General features: G+C 38.1%; 1 protein-coding gene across 1 annotated transcript in view; it reads right to left on the bottom strand.

The window, feature by feature from the left end:
- Positions 1-6,587: 6,587 nt before the first annotated feature.
- TSEN15 (tRNA splicing endonuclease subunit 15) overlaps positions 6,588-23,480 on the bottom strand; it is a 29,941-nt gene continuing 13,048 nt past the window's right edge. The window contains exons 4-5 of the mRNA XM_055582916.1: positions 8,380-8,521; positions 6,588-7,851 (exon numbers count right to left, since the gene is read on the bottom strand). Coding sequence (XP_055438891.1) covers positions 7,831-7,851; positions 8,380-8,521 — 163 coding nt within the window. The 3' untranslated portion in view covers positions 6,588-7,830. The remainder of the gene's footprint in view (positions 7,852-8,379; positions 8,522-23,480) is intronic.

Raw genomic sequence — 23,480 nt, 5'->3', positions numbered from 1 at the left:
AATACTTCCCCTCACCTCCGCACCATTAGGAAGTAAAGACCAGACAACACAGTCTGTGTAATAGCCCACAATACACCAGACGAGGGAGAAGAGTAAGGTCTACAGCAATCCTGGGTTCCTGTTACATAAAAGATCTCCCTTCTGAGCTCAGATGTTAAATCCAGAACCTGAGTACAAAAGTAGGGGAAAATTTGTCTTCCAAACTCTCCTTTCCCCCTAAGCCCGTAGATCAGCCCTTTTCCCACCTCTGTGTCCCTCTTGTAAAGTCCTCTCACTATCTCTCCATTGCAACCTGAAATAGTCACATACAAGGAAAGGGACTCAGAATAGTTTGAGGTTCAACTTCTTTTCCTTCTCCACTCTTGACAGCTAACGAGTTGTTAGATGGGTCTCCTTGCTACCTCTCCTCTCCTTTTCATTACCTGGGAGTGCTCTTCTCTGATTATCCCCTGTCCTCAGTACAGGAACACGGTGGACATGCCCTTCCCCTCCTTCTTGAGGTTGATCATGGTCAACCACGTGACTTGCTTTGGCCAATAAAACGTAGGCAGGGATGACACGTGGTTACTCCTGGAAGTTTTGTTTTTGCTTTTTACTTTTTATTTTCGGCTGCACTGTCTTCCTTGTTGCACTCGGGGTTTCTCCAGCTGTGGGGAGCAGGGCCTACTCTCTAGTTGCGGTTCACTGGCTTCTCACCTGCTGTGGCTTCTCTTGTTGGGGAGCGCAGTCTCTAGGGCACATGGGCTAAATAGTTCCTTGGCATGTGGACTCTTCCCAGACCAGGGATTGAACCTGCATCCCTTGCATTGGAAACAGGATTCTTAACCACTGGACCATCAGGGAAGTTCTCCTGGGAGTATTCATTGCAATACATGACACTATAGTACTTTCTTCTTCCTGTCATTGAAACCAACATTTCAGCTGTGGGAGGCTCTGTGGACCAGATTCCCAGAGTAAGGATGCCACACCTACATACAGGAGACTAGTAATGTGAGCAATAAATAAACATTGATTTAACTAATTCACTGGTTGTAACTGAATCTGTTAGAAATGGTTATTAAGAGCACATGACCCCCAGTTGACCCACAAGCTGGACCAGGGCAATTGAAGGCTCCTGACCCTTTCCCTGTCCTTCGAAGGTATGCTCTGCCCACCGTTCCCACAGTGCAAGCAGTTTGAAGGATGCAGCCGTGAGATAGTAATGTGTTGTTGAGACCATCTGGACTGAATACATGGCTGAATCCAGTTAAGGACTGGAATATAAACTTTTAACATTCTGGAGGGTGGGTGCAGAGATCTGCCTGTCTTATAGCTGCCCAAGATCAGCCTTATATGTAAGTTTCCTTGCTTATTAAAACTGCCACATACCCATCTAAGTGGCTTGTTTCTTTAGTCTCTGCTTGTCCTTGCTACAAGAGCTAGCTTCATATTTCACCTGGGAAATTTCCAAGGTTGTGAACGAGCAGCATCAGAATCTTGTCCATCCTGACATACCTGGGCTACTGTTGTAGCCCATCACTTCTCATCTGAGTTCTAACACATGCTACTCAAAGTGTGGTCCATAAACAGAAGTCAATTCACAAAACAGCTCTGGTCTGCAATGAGTATTAGTTGCTCAGTCGTGTCCAACTCATTGTGACCCGATGGACTGTAGCTCGCCAGGCTCCTCTGGCCATGGGGATTCTCCAGACAAGAATACTGGAGTGGGTAGCCTACCCCTGCAGCAGGGTATCTTCCCAACCCAGAAATCAAACCAGGGTCTCCTGCATTGCAGGCAGATTCTTTGCCAGCTGAACTACCAGGACCTCTAATGCATGCTACTCAAAGTGTGTTCCAAACACAGAAATCTATCCACAAAATATCTCTGGTCTGTAATAAGGTAAGTATAGAAATTAAACATTTAGAAATTCATATGACAGTTCAATTGATTAACTTTATCTGTTGATTCTAATAATAAAATAATTGGGCTTATAGTTCCCCAGAATCTTAGCATTGGGCCTTGCCATGGGGTCCTGCAAAAAGTCTTGTCAAATTGGACCAAAGCTTCATGATCAAGAATAGAATTATGGTAGGATTTCAAGCAGTAGCAAGCATATCTGGGGGATGTCTAGGGTGCCAGACCCTTCCTCATTGAGGGTGAAAACATCATTTAGAAGTTCCCCAAGTCTACTCTTTGTCCCAGCACAAAATTTAGCTCCAACAAGCAAAGAACCTTTCTGAGTTCTTTCTCATTTAACCTTAAATATTGTTTTAGGTTTACCTACATAAAAGCATGGACATGAATGTATTTATTCTTTTGGATAAAACTTTATCAATACATTGCCAATGCATCTATTTAGTTCAATGGCTCAGTTGTGTCCGACTCTTTGCAACCCCATGGACTCCAGCATGCCAGGCCTCCCTGTCCATCACCAACTCCAGGAGCTTGCTCAAACTCATGTCCATCGAGTCGGTGATACCATCCAACAATAAAAGCATCATCTAGCTTTTATTACTTTATACATATACATGCATATACTTTTACACATAAAGTAATAAAAGCAAGTAAACGGGGCTTCCCAGGTGGTGCTAGTGGTAAAGAACCCACCTGCCAAAGCAGGAGATGTAAGAGACATGGGTTCAATCCCTGGGTCGGGAAGATGCCCTGGAGGAGGGCATGGCAACCCACTCCAGTATTCATGCCTGGAGAATCTCATGGACAGAGGAGACTGGAGGGCTACAGTCTGTAAGGTCTCAAAGAGTCAGACACGACTGAAGCGACTTAGCACAGCACAGCAAGTAAATAATATCAGCTCTGCTGTGAGAATCAAAATAAATAGTACTGAAGCTCTCGGTAGTGAATGAAGTGAAGTGAAGTCGCTTAGTCGTGTCCAACTCTTTTCGACCCCATGGACCATAGCCTGCCAGGCTCCTCTGTCCATGGGATTTTCCAGGCAAGAATACTGGAGTGGGTTGCCATTTCCTTCTCCAGGGGATCTTCCCAACCCAGGGATCGAACCCGGGTCTCCCGCATTGTAGGCAGATGCTTTTACCCTCTGTGCCACCAGGGAAGTCTCTGCAAAGACAGACTAATGGTAGTGAATAAAAGACTACAATTATTGTTTAGCATTTATATGCAATAACTGCCTTGTAACATTCTCAAATTACCTGTACACAAAGATTTTCCTCCTTGTAAGTCAGACAAAAAGTCTTTGAGAGGTGCCCTAGATAATGTTTCTCTGTATCTTGTCCAGTGTTCAGTTGTTTGGGACAAATAATAAACATGCGATGATTTTCTGAAAACTGTTCAGTTGTGGAACCCCTTCACCATTAAGTAAACCGTATAAACTTCATATTTCATATGCTGTATGATAGGTATTCCTCACTCACACTGGAAACACTCTAAAGAGTTTTGCCCAGGAGAGTTGTAATATGCTATCTGCGCTCCTTAAGAGCACAGGTCATATCTCACTAATCTTTGTTACCTCAGCACTTGCCATAATCATCTAAGCACAGAGAAGTCCAGTTAATGTCTGAAGATAAATTAAATGTTAATAAATTAATAAACTTTAAATTAAATACCTCCCTAATACTACCTGCAATTAGTATCCTGAAATCTAAAAAGCCAATCTTTGTTTTAGTTAAAATGGTTTATCTTCCAGAATCATCTAAACATTTTTAAAGTAGACCCATCCAATAAGTCCTGTGATTTTCCCATTTTCTTCCTTTGTGAACCTGAGTAAGCTCTTATTCAAAGAGCATTAAGGGGATTAGCTGTAGGAGTTGGGGTGGTAAGGAATGGACAGCTCCTGGTCTGGAAGGAGGGGAAATTGTACTAATTGTTCAGAGAATACGACATTATTCCGCACATGTAAACAGTCAAGGTAACATACTGCAGATGGATAAAGAGCTTCTGTCTAGAAGAACTATAAACTTTGGCAGGAACCACGGTGCTGCTGCAGTGAAAGCCCTCCTGCTGGGGCTGCAATGGAAAAAGTGACCTCAGTGAGGAATTCAGAACTGAAACGCTCGGAGAGAGAAGATGAAACACCATCAAGTTTTGATTAAGTCACTTGGTTCCAGGCATATAAAAGTGTAAAGCTGTTTCAGCTTTTTTAAAAACTGCAGACTCCATGAACTTTGTGGATGACTATTCTATTCTAGTTGTAGCTTAGGATTCCTAAGTGCCTCCACCCTCTGTTCTTCATGAGGATATGCAGTGTTTAAGACCGCATTCTCCTAGACAGCCCAGGTAAGGAAGCAAAGTAAGTTCAGTCTGGAGTCACAGGACCTAGATCACTCAGCGTTCTGAGCTGTCTCAGCACAGAAGGTACACTGAGGAGGGACCCCAAAATACAAAGGCAAAGACAGTACTAGAGGGAAACCGTCACACACCCTTTTCTCCATCCTGCTCCCATCTAGAGAGGAGGTCCCTTTAGTGGACAAGTTTATAGGTTGAACAGTAGCAATTTACATCTCTCACCACCAGGAGTTAGCCAGTTTGGTGAGTGTTTTAGAGCTGGTATCTCTTGCTACCTCATCTGCTCTTGAAAATTTTATTTAATGTATTAGGCTTCTGCATGGAAAAAATGAAATGCATCATGGCAAATGAATATGAACAAAACCATATTCTAGAAAAAAAAAAAAAACAGCCACCCACCCACTCTTGCCCCAAACAAGCTTTTATTTTTAAATATAGATTTATATTTCCAGTAACGCATGAATCAAGTCACATATTTAATGTCAGTAGAGAGTGTAATTTTGGAGTCATACCAGAAGCAAAAAGCGGGGGGAAGGTGTGAGCACATAAAAATCATTTATATTTTTATTTATTTCCATCGATTGAAAATAAATTTTCAGGAGTACCACTTCTCAAGTTAATTCATTTCTAAACTCTGAAAATTTTGTGCTTATTTAGCAGTGCCCTCTGGTGTCCAAATTGATCATTTTAGTTTGCCTTCTGGCAAAAAGTAAACCATTATACAACTAAACAAGTCTACAATTAGCATTCATTTATTCACAAAATATTTATTGAGTGCTCACTATATGCCAGTTTGTGAAAGGTGATGAGCTACACAGATGTATTTTAAAAAGAAACATGATTTGTTATCACTTATATGTGGAATCTAAAAATAAAACAAACTAGTGAATATTAACAAAACAGAAACAGACTCAGAGATACAGAGGACGAATTAGAGGTTACCAGTGGGGAGGAGGCAGAGGGAGGGGCAAAACCGGGATAGGGGATTAAGAGACACAAACTACCATGTGTGAAATAAACAAGCAACAAGGGTACACTGTCCAGCACAGGGAAATATACCATTGTGCTATAGTAACTTTAAATGGGGTAGAATCTAGAAAAATATTGAATCATTATGTTATATATCTGAAACTGATATTGCAAATCAACTATAATTTAATAAAAAAAATTTTAAGGACACAGTTCTTTGTTCTGTTCTTAAAGAGCCCATTGTCTAACAAGAGAAGTAGATGTAAATGCAATTATCTAATAAAAGGTTAATTACTTGATCATACAAAAGAAATCAGTTTACCTATTTTTCACTAAAATGAGACCAACAGAGCTGAGTTGTCTCCATTTTCAAACTGTTCTGGACCATTGTTCATACGAGCAGGTATCTGGCTGTCCTGGGACAGAGCAACTTCCGTCAAGTACATAGGGAACATTACAAAAAAGGAGTAAACGTTCCAGAACATACAGGGAGATTGAGACCTAGATTTGGAGCTTTCTCACAGAAAGCTCCTTTCACAGTCAACCCCAAGGCACTTCTGATCTTGTAGTTGCCTAGGGGCCCACCGGTCACCAGGCCTGACACATAAATTTAATGTTCACTTAGTCTTACATATCTTACTGAAAATACAGACTGTTTTCTAACACTGCAATGAAAAGCCTCAGAAGGAGTCAAATGGCAGAGACCCTAAGAACCGATAAGTCTGCAAATTTCCACCTGGGGTTACAGAAACACACTTTGTTCTGAATCGGTGGATCTTCAGGCCTTCTGGGGAAGCAGAGGAGCCTGAAGGAGTTACCAAGACCTTCCATCAAAAAGAAAAGTCAAATTTAAATAACACCAAAGGAAGGAGTCAGGAACTATGGCTCAAGAATGATGCTTTAAACAATATTCCTTCTTTTGGCCATGTTTCCATTCTTGTTCCTGCTGTTTTCTAGTGTAATAAGCCCTGGTTTGCTTCTAACCCATAGAAAATGGCAAAGGTGACAGGACATACATGACTACATTATGTAAGATTGCAAGGTCCACCTTGCCGACTCTCTCCTTGTCACTGGCTTTGAGCAAACAACCACTTATGCTGGCAAGGCTCATGCAACGAACAGGGCGGCCTCTTGCCGACAGCCCACTAAACTGAGGTCCTCAGTACACGGGCCCACGGGGAATAGAAAGCTGCTACCAACCACATGAGTGAGGAAGGAGACCTTTCCCCCATACAGCCTCAGATGAGACCATGGCTGTGACGGCAGCCTTACAAAGGACCCAATTTTGAGATATTAAATGTGTTGTATTTTTAAGCTGCTAAGTTTGTGGTAGCATTAGTATACAAAAACAAATAACAAATATAGATCTCAGGATACATTTTTTTACTTTAAAACATTTTTATTATAAAAGTAATACCAACAAAGAAAAACTAAAATCTTAAAGAAAGACAAAGCCATCCATTTACTGCCCTGCCCTCCTATTATAACCACAGTTAGGAATTTATTTTGTCCTCTTTTTTATTATATACTTGGTGTGTTATTTACAGCCATAATCATACCCATTCATACACTTTTGTATCTTGCTTTTTTCTTTTTACTAAGCATTTTCTCATGTTTTACAATATACTCATTTCTAATTTTTAATGGGTACATAACACACCATTCATTACCTTCGTATGTTTATTGACTATTTCCCCAGACCAGGTGTTGGCAAACTATGTCCCTACATTTGTAAATAAAGTTTTATTGGAATACAGGCATATCCATTCATTTACATACTATCTACAGTTATTTTTATTCTACAAACAGGATAGTTGAGAAGCTGTGAGAAAATCTATATGGCCTGAAAAACCTAAAATAGTTCCTTTCTGGCACTTTCCAGAAAAATTTTTCTGACTCTTGCCTTAACTTTTAAAATACCTTTCTTTGCAACAATTAATTAAGAAAAAGTAGAAAAACTAGGTCTATTGAAGAAAGATGTTTTTAAGGTTCACACTGTCTGCTACTATTAATATCTCTCCTACAACAGTCTATCTATGATACAATATGATGGCAGGTAGTAAGAATGGGAAAAAAAAAAAAGGCCCAGTGCTCTTGTAGGTAACACTTCTCTGGTCCCTATTAATCTAGATATGCAATTTTATACTCTGGATGAGCATATTTTTAATTTTGATTTAAAGTTAACCTAAGAAGGAAGTAACATTAATTGTACCATGAAAACCAATCAAAAGAACACTTTCTACTGGGGATGAAAAAGCAGGCTAAAGTAAATTCTCCATTTCTGCAGACTAGCTGTAGTGACCAAAAGGCACACAGAGAGTTGAGTAAGCGAAAAAGATGGTGGTCTCAAGAATGTCCTATCCTTCTGAACATACCATAGGCATAAACTTGCATATGACTATAATCAAACTGTCTCCAGGTGAGAAAGTTCTAGAGTAACTATCTATTTTTTTAACAAAATAAATTCTTCTATATGGGAAAGTCTTATTCTTCAAAAAAGAAAACTTCTGGAATGGGACCAGCTAAGTCAGCCCTGACTATCTCTGAGATACAAGATGAACCAGGCTGATGGTGCTTAATCCAGTCTTGTGTGAACAAAGTAAGATCGGGAAGTATAGGTGTCAGCTTCTAAGGGAAATATTCTGCAACATAAAAAAGAAGAAGATCAGGATGGACCTTTTCCCCAAAAGATAATGTAACTTAAAACTTGAAAGATATTTACTGTGATTATCTCAATTATGCTAACAATGTATGTAAAGAAATCATATAAAACACATTTATGTATTAAATTATTCCTGTCAAAATGCCAACCAATTTAACATTTCCTTAAATGTTCTTTTGGTTAAAACTATTAAAAGCCTTTATATTCCACCCCAGTTACTCATCAAATAATTAAATGCGTCATGACTTCATGAAGGACTCTTGGAAACTATAAAACTTTCTGTAGAGTGAGGAAGTTAAATAATTTTTTGTGAAAACAACTAGGAACATGTTACTTTGAACAGAACATAGCTAGTTTTCTGAGGTATGAGACATCAAGTCCTTTTTCCCTTGAATTTTCATATTGCAAAAGAAGCAATGGTTCTGTGAATGCATTGATTCACACTTAAAATCATGTCATAATTTTCTTCTTTTTTCACTGTTTTACTGCTAGTCGCCTCCAAACTGACCTGAGGATCCGGCAGCATAAATCCATCAGTGAGTTTGTAGTAGACTATGGTAGAGTCGGACTCCACTATGGCCAAAGTAAACGACGTGGGCAAGTCGGGATCACCTTGCAACTTTCGCGATGCCTTTAAGATTTCCCTTATCCTGAAAATAGAGTCATAACACATGTAGGGTTCACAGTCACTCAGTTAATAATAAGGTCAAAAACTGTAAAATCTTGGAGACAAGGTACACAATAACATTATCCATAACATTGACTCAGGAAATGTCTGAAGGCTCAAATATAAACATTTAAGTTACCTTTTTATACAGAAAATCCCACAAATAAGCATTATCTACTGATTTTCAGTTCTCCTCTTTTGTATTCACTTCTCTCTCCCAATCATTAAACCTAAGAGAATCAAAACTGTACCTAGAGAGCCTTCAGGAAGGGACGCTAACAGTATTTAGTGCATCCGAACTGGCCAAAAATTTTCATTACTCATCTTCCAAGTTTCCAACTTGGTATCTTACAGCAAAACAATTGGTATTCAGGGTTTTGTTTTGTTTTTTTTTTAATAGATTATAATAAATATTTCCCCATATTTCTACATGGTGCTCAAAATTACAATCTTTATAAGGTTATATAATATTCTATTGATTCACAATGTAGCCAATCATTCCCCTATTGCTGTAATGTTCTTTCAGGTCTTTTTTTTGTGTGTGAGGAAGATGGTGCTAATAAAGATAAACTGTGATAATCATCTTTCTACAGGTAGTAGTTTCTTTTTAAATAATTCTGCTGGGTCTTTCCAAGTATCAGAATTATTGGATATGAATACAGATATTTCTGTGGCTTTCATGTATTCTGATACTTAATAAAAGCAATAAGAAAAATACAGAGAGAAAAATTTTTTTTATAAAATTATATGTCAAGTATCAATGTTATGAAGGATTTTGGTTTGCTTGCTGTGGAAAATAGTCTACTAAATCCAATATCAAGATCTTCAAAGCACTGTTAGCTTTTGCTTACCATGAACTAAAAATCCTTATTACCTACCTAACAAAACCTATGTTTAGTAATTGAGGAAAATGTAAACTCCAGGGGAGCCTTCTTAAAAGGGCAAATAAAAAATGATCAGCTGTTTTTTTCATTAAGCTAACCAATTTTCTGGAATTGGAAAAAGATTTACTAGCATATTAACATGCTACAACTGAATACATAAATAACACTATACTCTCTTTAGCAAAAGTCTAATTTGCCCCCTTAAATTCTACTGCCAACTCTAAGTAAAAATTCTTGTGGTGACTCTTCACCCATCCTACTAGCTCTTTAATTTATAAAGCATCTAAAAAGAAGTCTCTGCTTTGAAATAGTCTTTGTACAGTAATTATAATACTTTTTAAAAAACCTGTGGAGAAGACAAGATTTTAAAAGTGATTTAAAACAGCAATAAACCTCTGGGAAAGCTGAAACTGAATTGTTCTTGCTAAACTACCATTTAGTCACTGCATAATATGTTACAGAGTGATAACTGGTTTCTTAAAACAGATACAAAAGGCTGCTTACCTACTACCTATCATTTAATATTCACAAGTATATAATCACATAAGGAGAGAATGAGTTTCTAAGTTTGTCAAACCTCATAGTCAAACCATTTCTAAGATGACCTTGAGAGAGTCAATTCAACAGCATGGTAATACTGGTATTATTGGATAAATAAAATTTTTGCCTGAAAAAAAATCTTAATTCCTTTTCAAGAGTCAGCAAAGCATCATCTTCTTTCTCCAATCCTAGAGACACCTTGTGTAAACCTACATTACTGTAATCACTACCTTGTATTTACACACCTAAGTGTCTGTTTCCACTGGCTTGGACCAATTTTGAGTGTCAGAGCTTTCTAAGAAAAAAAATTGTTAATAGTATGTAGCAGAATGCTTCCAAGTATCTGTAGTAATTTCTTCAAAATATCTGACATTTGCTTGCTTTTTGTTCAACGGGCATGCATGCTAAGTTGCTTCAGTTGTGTCCGACTCTGCGACCCTATGGACTATAGCCTGTCAAGCACCTCTGTCCATGAGATTCTCCAGGCAAGAATACTGGAGTGGGTTGCCATGCCCTCCTCCAGGGGATCTTTCCAACCCAGGGTTCAAACCCACATCTCTTACGTGTCATCACAACATTCAAATTGCTTTATCATTTGTCTCTACACCAGGGCCTGGAAAACTCTGGACATCTGTTTTTCTATAGCCCATGACCTAAGAATGATCTTTATATCTTCAAATGGTACATTTTGAAGGTCATATAAGTACCTACGTAATAGCCTTGATTTTGCCACTGTGCCCACGAAGACAAACATACTTACTACCTGGTCCTTTAAGAAAACGTTTGTTGACCCCTACTCTACACTATGAAAAAAGTTAAGAATAAAAATTGTAAGATATGATCACCAAGGCAGTTTCTTTTTTTCAATATTACATATTCAAAAGTCAGAGCAGAAAGAGATTTCACTTCTAATTAGGATATAGAAGATCTCAAAAGACCACCATTCCTATGATAATAAAGAGAAAAGACCTCATTTGCTTAAAAATATACTATTTTTCTTTAATGCCATAAAAGAGAGGTAAACACAAAGGGGTATAAAGGAGCTAAATTCCAATGAGAAATGAGCCCTTCCTGGGTAAACTAGTGACCAAGACACAGCCACTTCTACCCCTCAAGGGCAACTGCTAAGTCTGGTCACTGTGGCTGGAGGAGTGAGCCAGTCATAGGAAAGTGACTTCACTGGGACCAGGAGAAAATAGCACAACATCTAAAAGCCACACTTGAACTGATGTGGTGGATTGGAATCTTGAGGGACATTAGTCCCTCCAGTTCACCAATTCTTACTCATGGGACTTCTGCTGTGTTTAAGCAGCAGCATGAAAAGCTGGGGAAGAGGCTAGAAAATAACAGGCAAGCCCTAATCACTAGGCCCTGCTGAAGAGAGAGGCCTGATTCCATTCTCAAGACATTTGAAACCAGAACAGAACACTATAAAGCTGCAACTCAGCCATGATTCCTCTTGACTTCTGATCTGAATGAATAAATAAGACCCTGCCTCTACCTGCCAGATAGAGGAAAGGATGAGCTCTTTGGGGGGCGGAGTGGTGGGGGGCAGGTAGGTAGCATCCACATCAGTCTATCAACCTCAGTCTCTTCTTCATACACAATGGCCAGCATCCCATGAAAAACTCAAAGCTATGTGAAGAAGGTGGAAAATATATCTAATAATCAACAGTAAAAAATCAATACAAGAAGACCATCAGAAAACTAAGGCTGTTGAAAAACGTAGATGCTGGATTTAAGATTCTAAAATAACCACAATAAATATTATGGTATTGATTAAAAACACAGACAAAATGAGTGATAAGATGAAAAATTTAAGCAAAAGAATGAAAATTCTAAAGAAAATGAACATTCTAGAATCTAAAAATACATTTTCAAAATTATTGACTAGGCTCAATGACAGATTAGACACAACAGAAGAAAGAATTTAATGAACCTAAAAACAGGTCTCAAAAAACTTAATTGAAGTATAATACAAGGAGAACATTTTTTTTTCTTTAAATAAAACATCAGAGGCCTTTAGTGCAGTATCAGTCTAACATATGTGTAAATTACAGCAAGAAAATGAGGAGAGAATAGTGTGTATCTTAGTCTGTTCAGGCTGCTATAACAAAATACCACAGCTTATAAACAATAGAAGTTTATTTCTCAGGGTTCTGAAAGTTGAAAAGTCCAAGATCAAGGCATCAGCATTGTCTCTTTCAGGTGGAGGTCCTCTTCCTGGTTCACAGCCAGAACCCTCTTACTGTGTCTTCACATGGTGAAAGGGGTAAGAGATCTCTGTGAGGTCTTCTTTAAAGGCACTAATTCCATTTATGAGGGTTCTACCATCATTGATTGCTTAAGCACCTCCAAAGATCTCACCTCCTAATACCATCATCTTCTGGGCTAAGGATTTCACCGTATGAAACATAGGGGGACACATTTAGACTACAGCTGCTGCTGCTGCTGCTGCTAAGTCGCTTCAGTCGTGTCCGGCTCTGTGCGACCCCAGAGACAGCAGCCCACCAGGCTCCCCCGTCCCTGGGATTCTTCAGGCAAGAACACTGGAGTGGGTTGCCATTTCCTTCTCCAATGCATGAAAGTGAAAAGTGAAAGTGAAGTCGCTCAGTCGTGTCCGACTCTTAGCGACCTCATGGAGTGCAGCCTACCAGGCTCCTCCATCCATGGGATTTTCCAGGCAAGAGTACTGGAGTGGGCTGCCATTGAAATAGTTCAGACTTTCCCAAAATTGTTGTCTCTGAACGTAAAATGTCTCTCTTACAGAGAACATGTAGTTGGATCTTGTTTTTATATTCAGTCTTATAATTTCTGTCCTTTGATTGGAAAGTTTAATCCATTCACATTTAAAATAATATTAATATTGTTGGATTTACGTATGCCATTTTGCTATGTGTTTTGGGTGGCTCAGCTGGTAAAGAATCCACCTGCAGTGACGAAGACCTGGGTTCAATCCCTGGGTTGGGAAGATCCCCTGGAGAAAGGAACAGCTAGCCACTCCAGTATTCTGGCCTGGAGAATTCCACGGACTGTACAGTCCATGGGGTCACGAAGAGTTGGACACGACTGAGTGATTTTCACTTTCACTTTCTGTATATCACATGTCTTTTTTTGTCCCTCTGTTCCTCATTTACCTCCTTCTTTTATATTGATATTTTCTAGAGTACTATTTTGATTACTTTGTGTTTTTTTGTGTTTTTTTTTTTAACTATACAGTTGATCCCTGAACAATACAGATTTGAACTGTGCAGGTCTACTTATCTGTGGATTTTTTTTTTCAATAAATATGTATTCAATACTATAGTACTATGATGCCTGGTTTATTGAATCTGTGGATACAGAACTGCAGACACAGAGGGTCAACTATAAAGTTATACTCAGATTTCCAACTATGCAGAGGATTGGCATCCCTAACCCCTGCATTGTTCAAGGGTCAGCTGTATTTTTTTGAGTTTCTTGGTGGTGGTTCTAGAGATCACACTATATGTACCTTAATTTATCACAATTTACTCAGATTAATTCTAATCCAATTCTAAAACAAATATAGAAACTCCAATATAATCTCATTCCTTTCTGCCTCCTTTGTGCTATTATTGTCATATGTATTATGTCTGCTGCTGCTGCTGCGAAGTCGCTTCAGTCGTGTCCGACTCTGTGCGGCCCCAGAGACGGCAGCCCACCAGGCTCCCCCGTCCCTGGGATTCTCCAGGCAAAAACACAGGAGTGGGTTGCCATTTCCTTCTCCAATGCATGAAAGTGAAAAGTGAAAGTGAAGTCGCTCAGTCGTGTCCGACTCTTAGCGACCCCATGGACTGCAGCCCACCAGGCTCCTCCATCCATGGGATTTTCCAAGCAAGAGTACTGGAGTGGGGTGCCATTGTCTTCTTCATATTATGCCTATATACTATAAGCTCAGTACAGTGTTATATTATGACTTTATACAATCTTATATCTTTAAAAAAGTTAAGAGGAAAAAGGAAACAAAACATATTAACCTACATATTTAATATTTCTGGTATTAGTATTTCTTCAAGTTACTCTCTGATGTCATTTCCTTGCTTCTTTACAGCCCCATCCTTTGTGTTAATATTATAATCTGTATTACTTTTTAATATGCTATAAATCTGATATGTTGATTTGTGACAAAGGTACAAAGGCAATTCAATGAAGAAAGTCTTTTTAACAAATAGTGCTATAATCTGAAGATAGTATACCTCTATGTCTACAAATAGCATTACTGTAATAATCAATGGGGTGGCATACATGAAAAGGCTTTACAAACTGACTGGCAGTCACTGAATACAGTATTTTTATCAACTATCTATACCACATTTCCTTCTTTGAAAACTGGGACGTAATATGGTAATCACTACCTTCCTCTTAAAAAACAATTTCCACCTATGTTGAATGGTATGACAATTAGCTAGCTTACTGCTCATATCAGAGGTTTACTTTATAAAGAGATATTTAAATGAAACAACCATAAATATTAATCAGTAGTGTTATTACACAGCACTGATGGAGAGTAATACTCTGAAGCCACTGCAATATACATAACTTACAAATAAGTTTCTTTCAATATCCCTAAGCAGGGTATTCACTTTTTACTTTCATGCATTGGAGAAGGAAATGGCAACCCACTCCAGTGTTCTTGCCTGGAGAATCCCATGGACGGAGAAGCCTGGTAGGCTGCAGTCCATGGGGTCGCACAGAGTCGGACATGACTGAAGCTACTTGGCAGCAGCAGCAGCAAGCAGGGTATGACGAAGATGGGACACAGATGGAAGGGGGAAAAAAAAAAACTTAAGACAACTTTTACCTATTTTCTTTTTCTCCCAATATAACATGATTTAAGTCAGAAAGGTGTATGTGTGTGTGTGTGTGCATGTGGTTTTTTCCCCTAATGTAAACTGCGTGGGAATTCTAGCTCAAATACTGAAATTTAGGATAGAAATTTCCATCTCATTCATATTTGTTTCCAGAGTTCTTTGATATAAATAGCAAAACATTTTCAGACTTACTCAAAACACCCATGTGGGAAACCCTCACATTTGAAAATTAGCTCAGAGTTGTAAAGGGGGTATTGTCTTCAGAGTTGAGTGAAATCACTGTCAAAAATGAAATGGAAGTTCCCATCTCACAGCTCTGTCTATCCTCCGTGGAAGTGTGGGGGGGAAATTACCAATGAATTTTCTCAGTAATAACAGAATTAAATCATTTCTCTGCCTCTGTTACTCAAAGCACTCTTGGGAAGTCTCACAAAGATTCTTGTTCAGGATCTCTTCTAGTCAATGGCAATTTTTAACTCATGTTTAAGGTAATGCCATCATCTTTGTCTATTTGAGATCTGTGTTATTTGTTCCCTTTATGGGGTACTAATAAACTCCTAAAGATGTTTACTTTGCCTTTGAGTCAATAGACTGTGCTTTCTCAATATGACACCAACAACAGGTTTCAAAGTTCTATTTTAAAAATCACATGTGATTGTAAAGATGCTGAGGATAATGAAGCATCACTAAAATACTATAGTCTCATTTAACCTCTAACAAGCTCATAGTTTGAAATCTTAATTTAGAAACCACAGAACAAAGTCTCCTTATATGCATATTTTTTAAAAGCTCAGTTCTTTGGAAAGATATTGTAGAGATGTTACATCAGACAGATCTAAAATAATAATTTAGATAATAAAACTCTTTATAGTTCATATCTGACAGAAATTCACATATGTAAAATATAATCTATGTACTAACAATAAGATCTTCAGGTTTTTGAGTTCATTACATTTTAAGGGAAAAATCCCACCTAAGAAAGAGACAAATCAGTATCAAAGTTGTTGATCAACAGTAACAGAATTTGATGTTTATAACAGGTTTTTCTTTCTTATAACTGTTTAGAAAGGAGTTCAGCATACTGAAAACAGTGATTCTGAAGTTTAACAAAGTTAACTTGAGAACGTATCTGAGGCAAACACACAGAGAACATTATTTGGCTACTGCCATTTCTCCAAGCTATTTAAATTCTTTTGATAAATCTTAGCATATATATATATATATATATATATATATATATATATATATGGGTTTTTTTGGTAAGAACCCTACAATAGAGACTAAGTAATCTCTGGAGATTTGCACAAAGGGCAAAAAAGTTGAAGACAACATTAATTTTAACTTCAATCTTAATGCATCATGGGTTAAAATTATTATTAATTTCACCCCACAGACCGCAATAAGTTCTTCGGTCCTCTTCAATGTGGCCAAATTGATATATGCTTTAGTTACATTGATAAAAGACATTAACTCCCTGATCTGCCTCATTATGATATATTGAAAGGACACACCATAATGCAACTCTGAAACACAATGCAAGATTAAATTGGTGCCCGAGGGGCCTTACTTATCCACAGGCTCAATCCTCAAAGTTTCAAGAATAACAGACCACCCGCTAAGGGACCATGCCAATGCTTTCCTCATAAAAAATCAAGGTGGCTACAGTCTCAGGGGGGGTTTACTTAACAATTAAGTGCCTGTGTGGCTATTTGCCCCAGTGGGAAGTCATTCTGTAAAATAAATTGCAAGTTTGTTTTTTTGTTTTTTGTTTTTTTTCCTTGAGGGTAAGAGAAAAAAAAAAATGCTATGCTAGTTGAAAGAAGCTGCCAGAATGGGTGGTTTCACCAGCAGATTTCCAGCAGAGGTCGAATGAGGACACGCATTCTGATATGCAGGCAGACAAACGCCAGAAGCCACTTCAGGAGTTATCAGACTTCAGGCCTCATATAAAATAATGATCACTTAATGAATTTGTAATAAAGAATATATACTTTTGGAGAGAAGAAACATTTTTTACAGGGAAATGATAATGGAGTATCCTTCAAAAAATATGTAGCACTTCAGAATTAAATCTTATAACCAAGAACATCTTTAAAAATGTTCTAAAGGAGGAACTGTTAATTCTATTAACCCTTTACTCCACCATTACTATAAGTCCTTCTTCCAAGGCACTTAGGCAAAAGAAGGGTGTGTTGAGCGGTGAAGATATGGATGAAAAACAATTTAACAAAAAGGTAAGGAGCCTATTCATAGCATCAGCAGAGGGACTCTCCAGATCTGTGACTGTTCTCTCCTCAGATGTAGACAGTTTCAGTTACCGTGTAAAGTGTGGGAAAATCTTGCAAACAGATGAATTTTGTAGACACTCTAGTTTTATAGAAACTCTTGTAAGGTTGCTTGGAGCAACCTTATGTTCTTTAAGATATTATTCAGCAACTTTTTTTTGCAGAAATTGAGTCATCTCCCTCACTCATCCAACAAATACCTATTTAACACCAGATATCAGGTACTAGGTTAGGCGCAGGGGAAGTATTAATAGCAATGAACAGAACAAAGTTCCTGTTTCCATCAAGGAAGTGGGAGGAAGAAGAAAGTAAATAATACATAATACACTGGGTAGCAATAAATGTGGTAATAAAAGAGGGCCACTTCGTAGGTTGCAATAGTACAGAGGGTGAGACATTAGTAGCTTGTACCAGCGTGATATGGTATAGCAAAAGAGGTGAGAGATGGTCAAATTTTAGATAAACTTTTATGGGAAAAGTGACAGAATTTGTTAACAAATTAATTTGCAGGTCTGAGAACTGGGTGGATTAAAACTAATCAGAGATTATATAGCAAGGTTAATATATGAAAGTCAGTTGCTTTCCCATATACCAGCAATGAACAAGTGGAATTTCAAAAGAAAAACACAACGCCATTTACGTTAGCACCCAAAAAATTAAATACTTTAGGTGTAAACTAAGAAAAATATACACAGGAACTGTTTAAGGAAAACTATAAAACTCTGATGAAAGAAATCACAGGAGATCTAAATAAATGGAGAAATAGTCCATATCCTTGGATAGGAAGAGTCAATATTATTAAGATGCCAATTCTTCCATTGTGATCTATAAATTAAGCACAAACCTAATCAAAACTCTCAACTACACACCATTCTGAAAAAGGCAAAGCTACAGAGAAAGTTAAAAGTTCAGTGGCAGCCAGCAGTTCAGAGTGGGGGCAAAGGGATGACTATATGCAGCACACAGGATTTTTAGGGCAATAAAACTATTGTGTGTAACGGTGGATATGTGACATTATGCATGTGTTAAAACCAGTAGACCTGTACAATAAAAAGAGTGACCTTATTGTAAAACTATGGACCTTATTTAATAATATTATATCAATATTGGTTCATTAATTATAACAAATGTACCATACTAAAGCAAGACAATAGTAACTAATTAACACTGTGCTGGACTGAAACTTTAGTGGGAAACCTCTATACTATCCACTCAAGTTTTCTGTAAATTTAAAATTGTTCTAAAAGATAAAGTACAGACAGATATAAAGCGATAACTGCAAGGTTTCTGGCCTGAGCTTCAGAATGAACAGTGTTGCCATTTATGAAAGAAGACGAATAAAGAGTTGTTTTTTTTTTTTAACATGCATCTATTCTGCTTCAGCAATATGTGAACCGTGAACTTCCTGATGTTCAAGCTGGTTTTAGAAAAGGCAGAGGAACCAGAGATCAAATTGCCAACATCCACTGGATCTTCGAAAAAGCAAGAGAGTTCCAAAAAAACATCTATTTCTGCTTTATTGACTATGCCAAAGCCTTTGACTGTGTGGATCACAATAAACTGTGGAAAATTCTGAAAGAGATGGGAATACCAGACTACCTGACCTGCCTCTTGAGAAACCTGTATGCAGGTCAGGAAGCAACAGTTAGAACTGGACATGGAACAACAAACTGGTTCCCAGTAGGAAAAGGAGTACATCAAGGCTGTATATTGTCACCCTGCTTCTTTAACTTCTATGCAGAGTACATCATGAGAAATGCTGGGCTGGAAGAAGCACAAGCTGGACTCAAGATTTCCGGGAGAAATATCAATAACCTCAGATATGCAGATGACACCACCCTTATGGCAGAAAGTGAAGAGGAACTCAAAAGCCTCTTGATGAAGGTGAAAGTGGAGAGTGAAAAAGTTGGCTTATAGCTCAACATTCAGAAAACGAAGATCATGGCATCTGGTCCCATCACTTCATGGGAAATAGATGGGGAAGCAGTGGAAACAGTGTCAGACTTTATTTTTTTGGGCTCCAAAATCACTGCAGGTGGTGACTGCAGCCATGAAATTAAAAGACGCTTACTCCTTGGAAGGAAAGTTATGTCCAACCTAGACAGCATATTAAAAAGCAGAGACATTACTTTGCCAGCAAAGGTCCATCTAGTCAAGGCTATGGTTTTTCCTGTGGTCATGTATGGATGTGAGAGTTGGACTGTGAAGAAGGCTGAGCGCCAAAGAATTGAGGCTTTTGAACTGTGGTGTTGGAGAAGACTCTTGAGAGTCCCTTGGACTGCAAGGAGATCCAACCAGTCCATTCTGAAGGAGATCAGCCCTGGAATTTCTTTGGAAGGAATGATGTTAAAGCTGAAACTCCAGTACTTTGGCCACCTCATGCGAAGAGTTGACTCATTGGAAAAGACTCTGATGCTGGGGGAGATTGGGGGCAGGAGGAGAAGGGGACGACAGAGGATGAGCTGGCTGGATGGCATCACTGACTCGATGGACGTGAGTTTGAGTGAACTCCGGGAGTTGGTGATGGACAGGGAGGCCTGGCGTGCTGCGATTCATGGGGTCGCAAAGAGTGGGACACGACTGAGCGACTGAACTGAACTGAACTGAACTGATTCTTTTTCAAATTCTTTTTCCATTTAGGTTGTTACATAATATCAAGCAGAGTTTCCCATGCTTACAGTAGGTCCTTGTTGGTTATCCAATTGCTATATTCTAAGTATAGCAGTATGTACATGTCAATCCCAAACTCCCTGACCATCCCACCTCACAACACTTCCCCTCTGGTAACCACAGGCTAATTCTCTAAAGTTTTTGCACAGCAAAGGAAATCATAAACCGAAAAGGCAACCCAGCACACAACAGATGCCTAATAAATGAACGAGCAATCTAAAATATGAGGCAGCAATACGCAATTTACTTTTTATTCCTCCCCCTCAAAAAGATGCTTCTTTGACTCTAGGTGGTCTATAATTCCATTAAAATTCATTTATATTCATATTTAATGCTTCAAGAGAAAATATAATTATGGATATTCATAAAATTTTTTACTGAAAGTTATACTATTTTAGTATAAGAAGAATAAATAAAATTTTAATTTTTCCTACACATCTTTGTTTTAAAATATGGGTTTTTTTCTCTTTCCTCAAAAAAACACTGAGTACAATGAATTTAAAAATAAACAACTGGTCCATTTTTATTATTTGGGTTACTGCTGTGAGAACACATAAACAGCTAATAAAATATTTTTAACATAATTATGTCTTTTAAAAAAAGAAAAATTACTCTTTACAGGCCTTAAAAACTATATTTAAAAGCTACATTAACTCCGACAAAGTAAAAAGAACTGCAGTTAGGAAGAATGTATTCTTTTGAAACACTGAAAGCCTTGACCACAACATTGCAGGAAGCAGGTTGATACGGTTTAATAAGCTGAGCATCAGATTAAAATTCACAGGATTTCTAGTCTAACTTTGGCTCTGACACTCATTTCTATGTGTAATGAGTTTTTTTCACTTCTCTTAAAGCATAAATTATATAAAGATCTCGCCAAAAGAGTTCTGATCAAATCAAATGACAAAAGTTATTAGACTTTTAGCCTTATGGCTGCTGAACTAGCAGATGACCAATCTGGTATATGAAATGTTAAAGGCTTTTTTTTTCTAAGTTTCCAGAGTGATGTTCAGACAGGAAGATGCTAAGAAAGAGAACATTTGGAAAAACTGCCTTTTAGATAAACTAGTAGAAGGTACCCATTTTAGAGAGGTTATCAATCACCATACATCAAAAGAAATGCCACTAATTTGTGGAAGTGGAGGGATAAAACGGTCATCGGAGAGGTTCCATCCTCACATAAGCTATCCACTATCCTTCCCTGGCACTGAGAGAAGAGAGTCATTTATAATTTAGTCAGGTTTAAAAGAATGAATGATGCATTGGTATTACTAAGCAAGGAACTATAGCCCTTTGTAACAAGAGAGATTTATTGAGCATTTTAAAAAAACAGTATCTTAACTGTCCCTGGATCTCGTAATTGTAAAAAATACTCTGCTCGGCTATTTAAAAAAAATTCTCTGCTTGGCTTATTTAAAAAACATATATATAAAAACAGATAAGGTTAAAATATGGCAAATGGGGTTTGAATTTTCAGCACATCTCTCATGTTTTACTGAGGAAACTAAATTGATATGGAAATTGGAAGATGACATAAGTACTACCAGGAAAAATAAAACAAAACTGACAGCTAAAAAAACACAAAAATATTTTTTTCCCCTCACAATTTGCTATGGGTCCTTGTCTAAGTTTCTTAAGGAAGGTATTTTCCCATATACAACTACCCATAATACTAGTACTATTACAGAAGACTATAAAACTACCTTAATTTTGTTGTAATAGACTTCATTCATTTAGGGACATTCAACAAATATCAATGTCAGGATGGCAAGAATACTAGAGTGGGTTGCCATGCCCTCCTCCAGGGTATCTTCCTGACCCAGGGAGCGAACACAGGTCTTCTGCATTGCAGGCGGATTCTATACCATCTGAGCCACCAGGGAAGCCCAATATTGTATAGCACATGGAACTCTACTTAATGTTATGTGCCAGCCTGGATGAGAGTCATGACTGGAGGAGAATGGATACATGTATATGTACGGCTGAGTCCCTTTCCTGTTCATCTGAAACTACCACAGCATTGTTAATCAGCTATACTCCAATACAAAATAAAAAGCTTGAAGTTTGGGGAAAAAAAAAAAAAGAGAGAGAAACGCATGTTCTATCCCTGGGTTGGGAAGATCCCCTAGAGTAGGAAATGGCAACCCACTCCAGTATTCTTGCCTGGAAAATTCCATGGACAGAGGAGCCTGGAGGGCAACAGTCCACGGGGCCACAAAGAATCAGACAGGACTGGGGACACACACACAAATTTTATGTATTAATTGCTTTAGAGAAAACAATGACCACAGACTGCACTTTTGCTCAAAGCATTGCATTAACTCACTGCTATTCAAACACACATTTGGTCTGTGATGGAATCTGTCTGTATTCTTGCCAGAAACTACATACATAAAACCAACAGGGGCCAACCCTGGGAAAATGAGTAGGAAATGGATACAAAAACTGTCTGGGCATTCTGAGAAACTGACAGATACAACATTACATGTTGCCTAGAACTGTTACCTTTTAAGGAGTCACCAAATAATTTGGTTGGCCAAAAAGTTCAATGGGGACTTTCCATTAAATGTTATTGAAAAAAACCTGAATTAACTTTTTGGCCAACCAAAACATATACACCATAAAATAAATAATGGAAAGAATAAGCTTTTCAAATATATATGCCACTCTCTCACTCAGTAGTCAAGCTGCAAGATAGTTACTACCATAGTTTTAAGGACTACGGTGAGATTATTATCACTGGGGAAATAGTCCATAATTAAGTTTAATTAACTATGAACAGAGTGTGGTCCAGTATTACAAACAACAGATTCTAAAACTTGGGACTTCAGTAAAGGCAACAGCTAACAAGCCTTGGGTACACTGTACCCTTTATGGATAACATGCAATTGCACCCACTGCAACTGCCAACTCCTCCAGCTCCTGGGCTTTGTATACTACCCAAATTCCCTAGTAATAAAAATGTCATTTTAAGTTTGTGAAGATACAAAACATTTACAAGAAAAAAAACACCACAATCAAGCAGCTAAGCAACACAGTCTGGGATAGTGATTTGCAGCTGATGTGCTCAGGTTGATCGTACAAGTGTGTGGTACTTTATTTCTAACAACAAAGCTTCAAAGTTGGCAGGCTATATTTTAATGTAAAATTAATATTCCCCATAATATATCATCATTCTCACCTACTCACATTCTACTATGCTTTCTTGGGTGAGAGTCAAAGTGAGGAGTCAATACAAAGAGGTCCTGGGAACAATATATAAACTAAAGCTCTAGTATATCTATACTGCAGTTCAAGGAAAGTGGACTAGAATCATGGGTCAGGACAACAATAAAGGTTAAATAAAAGTTAAAATAAAGGTTAAAACCACCAGTCACAGCTAGGCATTAAACATCAGTAGCTACTAAGATCACACAGAGAGGAAACCAGACATTACATGTCTCCTGATGAAAGAATGGACTACCAGCTAGAGTCTTACTAATGGGATCCAATTGCATCTAACCAAGCTGCTGGTTTCAGCTGCCAATTTGCAGAAAATACAGAGGACAGGGAAACATGCTGAAATGCACCATGAGTGAGTAATCGACAAACCCATACTATGGGAGAGTATGTATGTCAAACAGCCTAGGTTCTTTAACAGAAAAATTGTGAGAAAAGAGGAGGACAGAGGCAGAACCCACACATTAGGAGTTGGTAAACCACTAGTCTATGGATCAATCTGGATGCCCTCT

Source organism: Bubalus kerabau, chromosome 5 (genome assembly GCF_029407905.1).
Source record: "Bubalus kerabau isolate K-KA32 ecotype Philippines breed swamp buffalo chromosome 5, PCC_UOA_SB_1v2, whole genome shotgun sequence".
In the NCBI taxonomy this organism is placed as follows: Eukaryota; Metazoa; Chordata; class Mammalia; order Artiodactyla; family Bovidae; genus Bubalus; species Bubalus kerabau.
This window is presented reverse-complemented; position numbering and strand designations above follow the sequence as displayed.